This window comes from Colias eurytheme, chromosome 25 (genome assembly GCF_061535395.1).
Source record: "Colias eurytheme isolate Ceu_HAF_F1 chromosome 25, ilColEury1 Martin Lab GWU primary, whole genome shotgun sequence".
Classification (NCBI taxonomy): domain Eukaryota; kingdom Metazoa; phylum Arthropoda; class Insecta; order Lepidoptera; family Pieridae; genus Colias; species Colias eurytheme.
The window spans coordinates 1,941,052-1,955,396 of NC_143004.1; the positions used below are offsets into that span (position 1 = coordinate 1,941,052).

The 14,345-nt window shown below is 33.2% G+C and overlaps 1 protein-coding gene across 1 annotated transcript in view; it reads left to right on the forward strand.

Moving 5' to 3' along the window:
* Positions 1-14,345, forward strand: part of LOC149897456 (orexin/Hypocretin receptor type 1-like) — a 69,723-nt gene that overhangs the window by 17,170 nt on the left and 38,208 nt on the right. The window contains exon 2 of the mRNA XM_090116452.1: positions 14,168-14,315. Within this exon, the coding sequence (XP_089972578.1) occupies positions 14,168-14,315 (148 nt within the window). The remainder of the gene's footprint in view (positions 1-14,167; positions 14,316-14,345) is intronic.

Genomic DNA, 14,345 nt, shown 5'->3' on the forward strand with positions numbered 1-14,345 from the left:
AGAAGGAGGTTCTCAATTCGGCCGGTCATATATTTTTTTTATATGAATAGGTAGAACAGCAAAGATACTATATATATATATATATATATATATATATATATCTTATATATAAAAATGAATCGCAAAATGTGTTGGTAAGCGCATAACTCGAGAACGGCTGAACCGATTTCGATCATTCTTTTTTTATTATATTCCTTGAAGTACGAGGATGGTTTTTATGTAGAGAAAACGTAAATATTATGTACCACGGGCGAAGCCGGGGCGGACCGCTAGTCTTATATATAAAAATGAATCGCAAAATGTGTTGGTAAGCGCATAACTCGAGAACGGCTGAACCGATTTCGATAATTCTTTTTTTATTATATTCCTTGAAGTACGAGGATGGTTCTTATGTAGAGAAAACGTAAACATGTACCACGGGCGAAGCCGGGGCGGACCGCTAGTACTATATATAAATGCGAAAGTTTGTGAGGATGTGTGTGTGTTTGTTACTCTTTCGCGCAAATACTACTGAACGGATTACAATGAAATTTAGCACACATATAGAGGGTAACTCGGATTAACAAATAGGATAGGTTTTATCCCGGAAATCCTACGGGAACGGGAACTATGCGGGTTTTTCTTTAAAAACGCGAGCGAAGCCGGGGGCGGAAAGCTTGATATAGTGATCTATCAACGCACAGCCCAAACCACTGGATGTATCGGGCTGAAATTTGGCATGCAGGTAGATGTTAGGACGTAGGCATCCGCTAAGAAAGGATTTCCCGAAATTCTTGCGGGAACGGGGAAAACCGGCGATGCACGTACGTGGGCGGAAGCTAGTATAAGATAAAATAAAACAATTTAAAGGTTTTTCAATTTGAACAACTTCTCAAATCAGGTATTTGTGAAGTTTTGGAGAAAGAAAGAGCGTCTTACGCATTTATATCGTTTTTAAAACGAGTCTCTTTTGGAAATTGTTAGCGAATTCTCTGAACTTCGTCAAAGTAATGTTCTCGACGGTTTAGTGATAAATATTAAACTTTGGGTCTTCTGAAGTGCACCAGTCGTATTTTGTTTCCAACAGCGCCCAAACCTGGCTAATATAGAGTTTAAGAACTTTTTGAAACTAGTTGGTACTCTCCAGGTAATAATGTAAGAAAGGAAACTTAAAAGGGATGTTCTTGACCGTTTTAAGATAACTTGGATAATATTATAGTCTAGAGTTTAATTAACCTGCAGTAATGTGAAAAATATGTAATGATTAGAAAGTGCTTCTAAAAAATTCTAATTGTATAAATAAATGTTTGAATTTGCAGTGATCGGGTATAATTTCCTCTTATTGTTATGGTTGACTCATGACTGGTATAACAATATCTATTGCTGCCTAGCGATAAGGCGAGCAGCCTTTGCTGTTTTGTTAAGTTTCATTTAAAAGTTTTATTAAAAATTGAAAAAGGACTTTTCATTCATTCACTAATACCAATGTAGCGATGAAAATCGTATACTTAATTCTGGAAAATGTTTTGGAAATATCAATTTTATCCTTCGTCTAATTCTGTGGACAAGGCCGTGAATGTATGTCACTCGAGTACCACAAAACTGGTATGTTCAATGGCATCACGCATCGTAGTTTATAAATTACTAGCTTTCGGCCGCGACTTCACCTACTTCGTTGAAAAGTTAACAAATTATAAAGGAACTTAAACCTTTATCGATAACCTCTATTTTAAAAACCCTATTAAAATCCGTTAGTAGTTTCCGTGTCCGTAGTTTTAAAAAGATATACGAGCCTACGTAGAAAGCGACTATTTTATAGTATGTAGTGATGAATTATTGATTACTATTTACATTGCTGATTCATACAAAAAGATGATTCCTATTAAACAAAATATTTTTATCCACGTACCACACGAGAAGCTAATTTTACATACATTTCCAATTTCCTGACTCGAGAACATTAATCGGATATTCGCGCAAAATCAAACACAAGGAAATAACATAATCTGTTTTTTCTTCACATGTAAATATTAAACTTTTCTATTTACAATTAATTAGGCGAAAATCAAGCCAAAACTCTTTACAATGGTATATTGTTTATATACTGCCTCTTAAATATTTACGCTTACAAAGTATGAAAACCGTTAAGGAATACCTCAATCGCTGTAATTAATTTGGGGACTGGTAATTAAATTTCGACTCAATTACTCGGTGATAAAGGTCAATTTCGATTGCTTTCAGCTGAGAGTACAGTCGCGTTAAGGCAATTACACGGTTCAACGACCTTAATGATTCTGTCACTACATTTGAATTTGTTTTTTTAACCGCCCTCTATAAATATACATCGTTGTTGAAGTAAAAGTGACCAAAGATTATGGAATTGTATACTGTATCGTATTGTATCGTAATGTGTTAGTGGTTTCTACCTAATTTATGTTTTCTCTGAGAGGCAGTAACATATTACATTTATGAATAGTAAATATTGTGTACTATGTATGTTGTAAATGTAATGTAGGAAGACTCATCTTTCAACATTAACCGTTATAAGCAAAGTCTCTACTACATGACCCATTCTGGAGACCTTAAAATGACTAAGCAAGTAATTATAAGTTCTAGAGTGGGGAACAGTTAAGAAAACACCGATTTAGAAATTAATTTTATTCAACACGGACTCTACTATATTCTGGAGACCTGATGATGGCTAGGGTGGAGAACATCTCACCTACAGAGATATAAAAGATGGAGTACATTATTTGACGTAATTCTATAGAACGGCCTCTACCATGTCATGGTGTATCGAATGGTAATGGTGACCAGGCAAATGTATTTAGCGTTCTCTGTATATCTCTTCATACCTAGTAGGAATATATGCATGCAACCTACACAAAATAAAAAATAAAAAATAGGGGAACGGACAAGAAATCACGTTTTTTTCGACTTGTTATGTATTTTGTAGTTAGTTCGGGGTTAATTTTTTAAATCCCTTACGTCTTTGAAATGATGACGAGAAATAAAATGTGATGAATGGTGAACGGAATTTTTAAAATCGGTCCAGTAGTTTGTTTTAATGTGTAATATAATTGAAGGTCATCAAATGTTATCTCAGTGAGAAGTGTTAGAAGTCATCGTAATTACATCTTTTCTTATATTCCGATAATTGTAATAAAAAATAAACTGTTTTAGTGTAATCTCCAAAAAAGAAATTTATCTTGTATAAATCATTAAAAAAGACGTTTTATAATATATATGTATGCTATGTATATAAGGCATTAAGAAAGACAAATTGCATTGTTATTTTGTAAGATTTTTATTGTATGTGTACAAAAAAGTTTTTTTTTAATAAAGTTTAATAAGTTTTAATAAGTTTAATAAGTTTATGAGCCTATTCATTACAATCAAACAAACAAACAAACAAAGTTTTCCTCTTTATAATATTAGTGTAGAAGAAATCATCGGTTCACCCAGTTAAAAGTGCGGAGGTAACGGAACCAACAAAAAATTCAGTTGAATTGAGAATTTCGTCCTATAATGGCGTCGGCTAAAAATGTTGCTATACGTTTATGTCGGTTTTGACTTTCCTACGATTTTATACAATAATATAAAATTATATGATTTTATACAATATAAAAAAAATTGCTGATTTTCGGCGGTATGGCGACCATTTGGAACTGTCTGAAAAGTATGGCATGGCGATTTTCGTACATGGCTACTGGACGATGATTACCTGTGCAAAAATTAGCCTGGTACAAATGGTTGAATTTTTTTTTTAAATCAACGCATTCACGTCGGTATTGTGGGCTGTAAATTACACCGGAAAAGTATGGCATGACACTACCGCCTACTTCTTTTTTATGGGCTATCGGTAAATCCTAAAATTTTTGTGTTACAAATCGTTTGCCTTCCGTAATTTATCCGACGAGTTCGACTAACGCCCACGCGACTAGTATGCCGGTACCACTGTTCTGACTATGATTTTTCTTTTTGTCATTGCGTACTAAGACCACTGTAGAACCGCCATCCGGTTACAAATGACCCAAAATTTTGTGTCAGTATCTCCCGGCTTTGGATTGTTTTGGACCCTTAAAATATACGATAGAACAGCAATTAATCTTTTTTAAAAAATATTCAAGGCACAGGGAAAGTCTGGTTACTGTTTTATAGGTATGTGTTTTCTGATAATATTTAATGTCAAAAATTATCAACACTGGATATTATTCAATGACGCCTTTCAAAAACAAAACTAATTTACAAACAGATTTTTATATCTTTACATACCTATTTTTAACTTTCATTTCATGAACTGCTCATGTAAATACCTATTACAATCTGGTTTAATTTAACAAAACATTCAATTCGGTGAATTTTAGCGTTATTTTGCAAAAAAAACCGCACGTACAGTCCCCCGTCCGAGTCGAACTGACACCGTCAAATTTCGTCGAAAATATGCAATAGAGGTGAGGTTTTATGTGGGTTTTATTATAAATTCGAGTTTTTTCTTGATAATTTAACGATAATAATGAAAATTGAAAAAACAATCAATACAAATTGTTACAAATATCATAACATATTTTTTGGTATAAATTTCATGTATAAATATGTAGCCGTTTTCCTAACAAAATGCGTTTTATGTTCAAAAAGGGGTTGATTTGTATGTATTTTTTTTATGTTTAGGCCGTTTTAAACTGAAAAGTAAACAATACACTTTGTTAATTATATCCTTGAGTATCACATATATTTTTTTTAAGACAATCGTACCAACAGTTTCCTCAACAAAATTCAATATGTATAAGGTGTTTTCCGGTTTTGACCATAGTAATCCCCTTAATTTGTTTGTATCTGCATCGTGTTTGTCAACGGACCTTGACACTTTCTGGCTATTTTGTGAACGAATTCGTGATTTAGTAGGGCATTTTATAATTTTTCACTAGAAAATACGAAGGGATATCTATTTCGGTTGCGGTATGTGGGGAAATTTCAGATGTAGGGTAGTATTGGAAAAATTTGAATACCACTTCAGGGGATCGTTTTATTGTAAGCATCGTGAAGATATTGTATTAAAATAAATGTAAACTTATTGTTTGTCTGTGGTAACAAAATATTGTCTCTGTGCAAACAAGCGCCACCTGTCCTTACACTGAATTAAAGATGTCTGTTAGCAACCATACCTGTGTTTTATTAATAAACAGGTTTGATAATAACAGCATTATTTTTATACTAGCAATGCCCTGCGGTTTCACCCGCATAGATAGCGATATCGTTGCAGTGAAAAGTCTAATATAGGTCGGACTATAGGTTTAATTTTTAATCACATGAAAATCACCTTTACCCCGTCCCGCACTACGGCCTTTTTTTTTGTTTTAGTGGGGAAATCTTTCATAGATACCCACGGCCTCCGGGGGAGGGGCCGTGGGTTATGTCGGATTCCTACCGACCAAAGCCCCACTGTGTTCCGTCAAGACGCATATTGGTAGAATTCCTCCGTGACCCCCGCACTACGGCCTGCTTGAACAGTATAGGTACCTACTATTTTCTGTAGATTGACACTTTTAAAAATTCGTTATATCTTTTGAATGGAATATCCAATTCTTTTCATTTAAAAAGTATTTTGCTGGTATTGAAACAGTCTATAATAAAACATCATTTAATGGGATAAGGATTAATGTATGTGTATGGATAGCATGGTTTGATTACTGTCGGCACTTCTATTTACTTTGAAAACGTAAAAAAGTTGTTGTAGTAACATAACTACTGAAGATGGACATATGGTATCGCGGACTTTCTTGTAGATATTGATCCATTCTATAATACCGTAGAACATTTTTGCACGCCTCATAAGCGAAGCGTTGAGGTGGGTACTACTGTCACTTCGCGCAAAACATCTGATTTTTCAAACTTAAAATGTCTTTATGTATCATACATTGCACTTGTAAGATAATACATACACACACATATTAAGAAAAAACACTATTTTTAACGTTCATGATATTTTTGATGTCATTTTTGTTATTTAAACTAGTTAAAAAACAGTTTAAAAAAGTTCTGTCTTGGACGTCCGTGTGTCTGTATGTGCGGATCCTTTTTCTTGTTAACACGATAGCGACCGAAATACTTTACTAATCGAGTCTTTTTTTTTCTCTTACGCTTGAGTATGCTCAGGAATAGAACCCTTTCATTTTTCAGGGTCTGATTCGATGTGGTTTAATTGTTATTAAATAAACAAAAATAATAATTAATAAATATTTATTAAAAAAAAATTATGAGGCGTGCACTTTTGGATTTTCCAAATTAAAGTATTATTTTGTTCTATCTTCAATAGATTCCGCAGCGCACGCGATGACAGAAGTTTTATTGAGGATTTTTTTACACCTTGGGTTACATTATTGCATTTTTGGTAAGGATCTCTAATTTTTTTGAAAATGCAATATAGCCTATGTTGCTCAGTAAAGATGCAGCTTTCTAATGGTGAAAGAATTTTTGAAATCGGTCCAGTAGTTTTTGCGTGAAAACCATACATACATACATACATACATACATACTTACAAACTTTTCCTCTTTATAATATTAGTATAGAGTAATAATATTAGTATAGATAAATCACTGGTTTCGAATATAATTTCATATTATATTTTTATCTACTGACTACCCCGTCGCTCGGGATGACCCTAATAAACGATTATAATAGGAACCTTTTTTATTATTATAGTATACTAGCTTTCCGCCCGCGGCTTCGCCCGCGTTTTCAAAGGAAACCCGCATAGTTCCCGTTCCCGGGATGGGATTTCCGGGATAAAACCTATACTATGTTTTTATCTAAGTTACCCTCTATATGTGTGCTAAATTTCATTGTAATCGGTTCAGTAATATTTGCGTGAAAGATTACTGAACCGTGTAATCTTTCGAGTTTGTGAGGATGTGTGTGACAAACTTTCGCATTTATAATACCTACTAGCGGTCCGCCCCGGCTTCGCCCGTGGTACATATTTCGCAATAAAAAGTAGCCTATGTCCTTTCTCGGGTATCAAAATATCTCCATACCAAATTTCATACAAATTGGTTCAGTAGTTTAGGCGTGATTGAGTAACAGACAGACAGACAGAGTTACTTTCGCATTTATAATATTAGTATGGATTAGTAGGATCTTTTGTAACATTCTCATAAAAGACCAGAAGCGTAGTAATACGGTCTTACAAAATTCTTTCAATATTGCAAATACCAACTATCTACGTACAAATTTTATCGAAAATGACTCACAAAAGAAATAGTTGGTTGATTTTTCCGTGCTATATCTTAAAAACGAAGTTATTTTTATTTGCGCAACACTAGAATAATTATTGTTATTATGCTTAGATAATATTTTAAGGAATGTCACGTTTTAAATAATATTCATATAACTAATCGTAAAACCGCGGCGCACAGCTAGTATTCAATAACACTTTTATCAAGTGTAGATTAATTAACTGCGTCCAGGATTTTATTTCAAGCTCGTCTGCTCTATAATATTTTGAGAAGATGAATGGCTAATAAAGTCTGTCATGCTAAATTGTAATTAAGATTGTATTATATTCATTGTGTTCTTGATTGTACAGTTAATGAAATCGTTAAATTCAGAATTGCCTTTTCCACCGCTTATAGAGCATTAAAAATATTTTTTTATATGGATAATCTGCCTAATTAACGACTACCTGCAGTAATTAGTAGTTCTAAAAACGCCATAAACATCCCTCGATATTTCTTTTAATAGAACCGATACAAATCATACTCTGCGAATGAACAAAATATAAATATAATTTATTTTATTTAAAAAATACCTTCATATAAATACTGTTTATTTATTACTCACATTAATATTATTTTAAACTCAACTCAACTTAGGGTAGACTGGGTACGATTGAAACAAAGGACGGTTGAAACAACACGAATATCTCGCAAACCGTTGGTGGGGGGGTTAGGGGTCCAAGGGGAAAATGAAGCACACAACTGTTCTAAACACGACCCACAATGTTGCGTCGATCTCCGCGCGCTTCAGCTGATTTTATAAGACCCTATTGTGTTTTTATGACCAAAAGTAAGTATTTTTGCTTGGAGATTTTTAAAATTATTGGCGTTTCTATTTAAGTGACAGTATTAAGTGTGCGTTTTTGTTTGAAGTGAATCTTGTGGAATATGACATTGTGAATAGTTTTTGTGTATCATTGTTGGTACAATTACTATAACTGTATTTTACCAAAAGTAGGAGTTGGGGACGGTTGAAACATTTTTTTTGGGTACGGTTGAAACATTGTTTTAATTATTTTTTGTTTTTTTTAGATGCCGATAGTACGTGTAAGAGAGATTTCGGGAAGACAAATAGACTTACCGAAGTACAAAGACGCATATGAGGAGGTGAAAACCGGAAAATGATTGCGATAAGTAGCAGAGAAGCACGATTATTCGCTTCTAAGGTAAAATCGAATGCGAGATGACTCTGGCGAGCAAGAAAATCAAAAAATGGGATATAATAGAGGATATAACAATAGAAGGTATAATAATAGAAGGCGAAAAATCAGAAAGTCTACTATTTACACTGACACACCAGATAAGGAAGAGATAAGAAAAGAGCAAGAATTAATATTGAAACGAATAAGAGCTAAGCAAGTGAAGAAGCGATTGGATAGAGGAAAATGGAAGAAATTTGATGGAGGAAAATGTAAAAGAAACACCATAAAAGCAAAAAAGAAAAATGTACAGAGGAGATATCATCAGAAGATGTGGAGTAGGTACTTCTGTCTTGTTTGTATGTCACCATATTGAGAGAGCAGACCTTATTGTAAAAGAGTTACTTAGTTATTGTTAGATTTAAAATAAAAAATCAATAAAACATATTTTAATACTATATTTTGTATTATTCGCATATTTTTCAACTGACCCTAATCACTGTTTCAACCGCCCCTGGTATGGGGACGGTTGAAACAAATCGGATTTATTTTTTTAATTTGATTTACTGTTTAAAATAATACATCTGGAAGTAAAACCACATTGCCTATTAGTAGACAGATACATGCTCTTTAATTTAACATATTTTTTTCATCGCTCGGGTTATAAAAAGCAAAGTTATGGTCGTTTTAAGTGAAATCGTTTCAACCGTACCCAGTCTACCCTACTGTAGTACTATTATAATTATTAATTTCTAAATTAATTATTGAAGCATTTTAATCCGCAACCACAACCGTAGCAGATACAATGCGGCGTAGCAAATACCGTAGCGTGCACGTAGCACTACAGATAAATCGTAGCAAATGCGTAGGTGACATTCTCTTTGGTAAATGCCAAATGGTGATTGTAATAGACCTTGTTAGGGTTTGGATCTTCTCTGTATTGGTTCTGATTGATCATTTAATAGCATTATTGGACTACAAAGTGGTCGGATTTAACGTTGTAATGTATGCAAAACCGCACCTTGCGGTCCAAGTTACATAATATATCTATCTATCAATTGCTTGTAAGATAGGAACGATTCACTTAACACCTAGTGTAAATATGTTTGTTTTGAACCTAGCAAATACAACTGATTGGTTTATTCGACCAATACCTATCTTACTAATATGTATTATACACATGAAAGTTTGTGAGCATAGATGAATGTATATTGTAGATATTATATTCAAGGTAATCGGGATAACCACTACCATTATAAATATTTCGATTAGTGTAACATTGTAACATTAATAAATAAGTTAATTTAAAATTACTGCAGTAGCTAGTACCTAGTAGTATGAACGTAGAAAAAAGTTCCATTATGTATTAAAACAAAAAAAAACAGAGAAAAAGTATAAGTTTGGCAGTACAAAAAGGCTAATCACCATCCAGCTCACAAAGAAAAGAAAAATGGGAGGTTACCATGATTACTTATAGTCATACATATAGTACAGCAGTATTATTCCAGTCTGGGAAAGTGACGGCGCTAGATGACCTTAATAGCGCTGCAGCTATCGTTTATCCACTCTGGAATTAAGACTGCTTTAAGAAATGGCAATAGAAGCTGATCTGTGAAACAGATACAAAATGAAACAGAGATAAAGGACATCTAACAATTCTCGTACACAATCTGTTCTTAGTTCTTATGGTCACAAAAAGCACAATATAAATCTACCCTCAAGATATTTGCTACATTTCATCCGCAAACCAGTGGGAAGTTTATAATTCTGTGCCTCCAGTGAATAAGGGAGTAAGACGAGTTATTCCCTTTGGTTTTTATTGCACCATTGGATTCAGCTCGTCAAAATACACAACATATCAAAAGGTCATATCTCTAGCTGCGTCCTAACCCATTTTTTCGAATGACCCAAACGGTATAAGTAGGGTGTGATTAACGGTATAAGTTACCTTATCCATCATTTTAGGCAATCGCAAAGGAACTATTCGTCTCGAGTCAAAAGTACCCACGAACACAAAGACGTATGTGTAGTTATACTTTTTGAATAAAGACTTAATTCATTTTGTTCCATCAGTCCTAACACTATTTTAGTATAAACGCATTTGTGTCATTTTTCTAACATGAGCATAAAGGAACAACTCTTTTAGTGTCATTGGTTCAAGTGACGACATGAGACAGTTTGGCATTAATGCCGTGTTGCTATTGGTCTATTAATTGAATACTGCTCGGAAACAACACACCATACCTATTCCTTATTATTTTTAAATCGTTTTTTTTTTTCAATAAATCTCCAACAACAAATCTTTATATTTTTTAAAAAAGGTATTTTCAGTTAACTTGGGATACTAATATATTTCTATGGAAATTAACTATTTTTTGCAATAGATATTAAAAATACAGTTAACACATTAAGTGCATTTAATGATATTATACTCTTTGTTTATATGAATACAGAACGATAATTGAATCATCTAAAAAAAGCCAACAAAAATGTTAAACTTATATTTTCTTCTTAAATAATTGGGTAAGTTTTTTTAAAAAAAACTCGTTTTTAATTTTTTTTTAAATTATCTAACTACAATAATCAAGACAATAATATTATAGTCTTTAATAGTCGCATAAAAAAAGTATTTATAACCAGGCTTGACAATAATTATGAATATTGTTTTCTCCGCATATAGCGTTTTAGCCACTGTGCTTTGGTAATTTGCCTTTTTTATAGGAAAAAAATCCGCAATATCGATACTTCTTTGGTCCTGCATTTTCGTAAACATTTTATGGATACTCTGGTACCACATATTTTGAAAAAATTGGGCTATTGTCACGTAGAGTCTCTTCAAAGTGCGTGCCACAAGTCGTATTTGCATCCAAGGCACCTTCAAATCTGTGCTTAATTTTGCATAAAATCTTTGCGGCTCATTGTATTTTCTTTATTTATCTACATTATATTGATATTATATGATATAGACATTGTTAAAATTCTATATCATGCCGTAAAAAATCGCCACTGACCACCTATAACTTTTCCTGTATTAACTGAACATACAGGAATATGGTTTTCGGTCTTCTCTTATCTCTTTATAGTGCTTGTATCCTCAATGTATATACCACCATGACATTGTGGCGTTGCCACTTTTATTATCTATATTTTACGAAACGGAACGCACTTGATCGAATTTTAAATTGATTCGACGATTAATTTTCACTAGGACAATAGTTAATATGCAAAACGCAATACGCAGTTGATACGTATTTAATACCAATACTCAATGATTGTCTCCTGCTAACCTGTACAGACTAGGCTCATTGTGGTGACTGGTGAAACATTGTATAGCATTAACAACATAGTACTGTATTATTGAAAGATCGATTAAACGTTTATTTTACAATCTACGACTTTCATTATACATGGGTAACAAAACCCCATATTATATTCGGTTTTACTCCGGACAACATCTTCAGCCACCCAATCCCCTTGCTTGAAGTCCAAATCCAGCGGAGGACAATAATCGTCATTTACTAAAATTGAAGGTTTTTCGTCCTAGTATAAAAGTTGTCTGGATCCCATTTTATACACAATCTATAGTATAATACTATAGATATCATGTGAAACGTGACTTGGAAAAAAATTATTCAAATAAATCACAAAATAAAAATTTGAAACAATCTTAAAAGTTACGAAAAGCCCAATTATACGTCAAAATGACGCACAACATCCTCTTTACAACCAAATGGCGGAATTTACCTGGATGAGCCAACTATGTATTGCTAGGTCTCGACGGCTAATAAGTTGGTTCTGGATTTTGCAGCGATTCGATGGTAAATATAGAAGAGTTCATACGTCAAATTTACGTAGATTGGACTTCTAGGGTTAAATGCATAAATACCTAAATGTTGTTTTGTTTTTATTATCTAATAACGAAAAAAAACCCGTTGATTTCATTCGTTTTTCAAGCTACGTGCATAGTTTTTCCACTAAAATGCCTCAATTGAGTCATAAAGTACACAAATTTCAAGCATAATAAGTCACATCATTTCTATAAAACCAAAACTGGCAATAATATAAGTCGTGTTGTGCGATTATGAACATAGTGCATAAGGGCATAAGTCGTTATATTGCAAAGAGTAAAAAAAAAATTATGTGAATACATTGAGTTATTCCATGAAGTACTCGTTCATAAGGCCACAACTACAAAAAAACACGAAAAAAGTATATTTATGGGGTTGTTACAATATGTGTTCCTATGTAAAAATATAGTCTAACATCATATCTTACACATACAAGCTTAAAATTTTGAATTACTAAAGATTTAGTATTGATATACAGTTTTTTGTCTCTCCTGAAAAGTGCTGTTTTTGAGTTATTCCCTTATTCACTGGAGGCACAGAATTAATGGCCGGCCTAATGGTCCAAAAAGTTCTGAAGCTGTTACAAAGGCGATGTAAAATTATTCTAAAGGACATTATGCGGAAAGAATGCACGTGTTTAAATTTCTTTCTGTTTTCTGTTTACTTAATACTAAGTAAACAAAGGTTTACTTTTTCTTTTACTTGACGTTAATTACCTTTTTATGTAACACTGGCTTACCGCCCGCGGCTTCGCCCGCTTTGTCTAAAACCTAAATTATATACTAAAACCTTCCTCTTGAATCACTCTATCTATTAAAAGAAACCGCATCAAAATCCGTTGCGTAGTTTTAAAGATTTAAGCATACAAAGGGACATAGGGACAGAGAAAGCGACTTTGTTTTATACTATGTTGTGATATTGTATGATTAAAATAGTTACGGTAAGCATAGATTCCATCGAAACTTTAGCATGCTTAGATAAAGCCCAATGTATGTATTTCAAAAGCGGCTTCGCTCACGTTGTCTTAAAATTAATAAATTATATACTAAAAACTTCCTTTTAAATGACTCTCTCTTATAAGAAAAACTGTATAAACATTTTACCGTTGATTTAAATATCTAAGCACATAATATAGGGATAGACAGATAAACTCAAACTCATTTTTTTTATTCATATTTGGACAGCGGAAGCGACTTTGTTTTATACTATGTAGTGATGTTTAAACAATATCATACTATCTGACTTTCAATTAAAACAAACCGCACTCAAATCGGTTACTTAGTTTGGGAGCTGTGATATCTCAAACACTACGCGACACATACACATTACGATATATTTATGTAGAGTGTATATTCGTTGGAGGGTAAACACATTCCATTTCCTGGATTCGTATTTAATTAAAGGCGGGAACAGGTTTAATTAATAACAATAATTGGTATGTTTATTCGCACGTATTTCAGTTTAAATGTACGTAGTTCTGTATTAAAGACAATCTCTCCTTTTACCTGTCTCCGTATCTTATCAAAGCGAATGAACAAAGGGGATCTAAGCTGTAAACAAAAAATATACGATATCTTATTTAATAAAAAGTAATTTCAAAAACCAAAAATATAATTTAACAAAAGTGCTTAGTGCTTGTCACTAAGTCAAGTGTTGGTGAATAGTACAAGTGAATAGTGTTTTAAATTACATATATCCTATTTTAATATAAACTAGCGATACCCACGAAGTTATCAGTGAGAAATTGTACGGGCTATTTAAATATAAAACCATTTCTAATCACTAATACTATCTACTTACTACTACGTGTAGGCGGATACTTATAACTTGTCAATAATGGGGCTTAGTGGTGTACTAAGCACTTAGCACTAAGCACTTAGCACTAATTTAAGAACCATTGCTTATCTTTATTATCTATTGTTGCAGTCAGTATCGGTGACAGTGTCAGTGCTGACGCTGACCTTCATCTCAGTGGACCGCTGGTACGCGATCTGCTTTCCGCTCAAATTCAAATCGACGACCAGCCGAGCGAAGACCGCCATTTTGATTATATGGGTGCTGTCGCTGTTATTCAGTAAGTTAAATATTATATTAATTAATGATA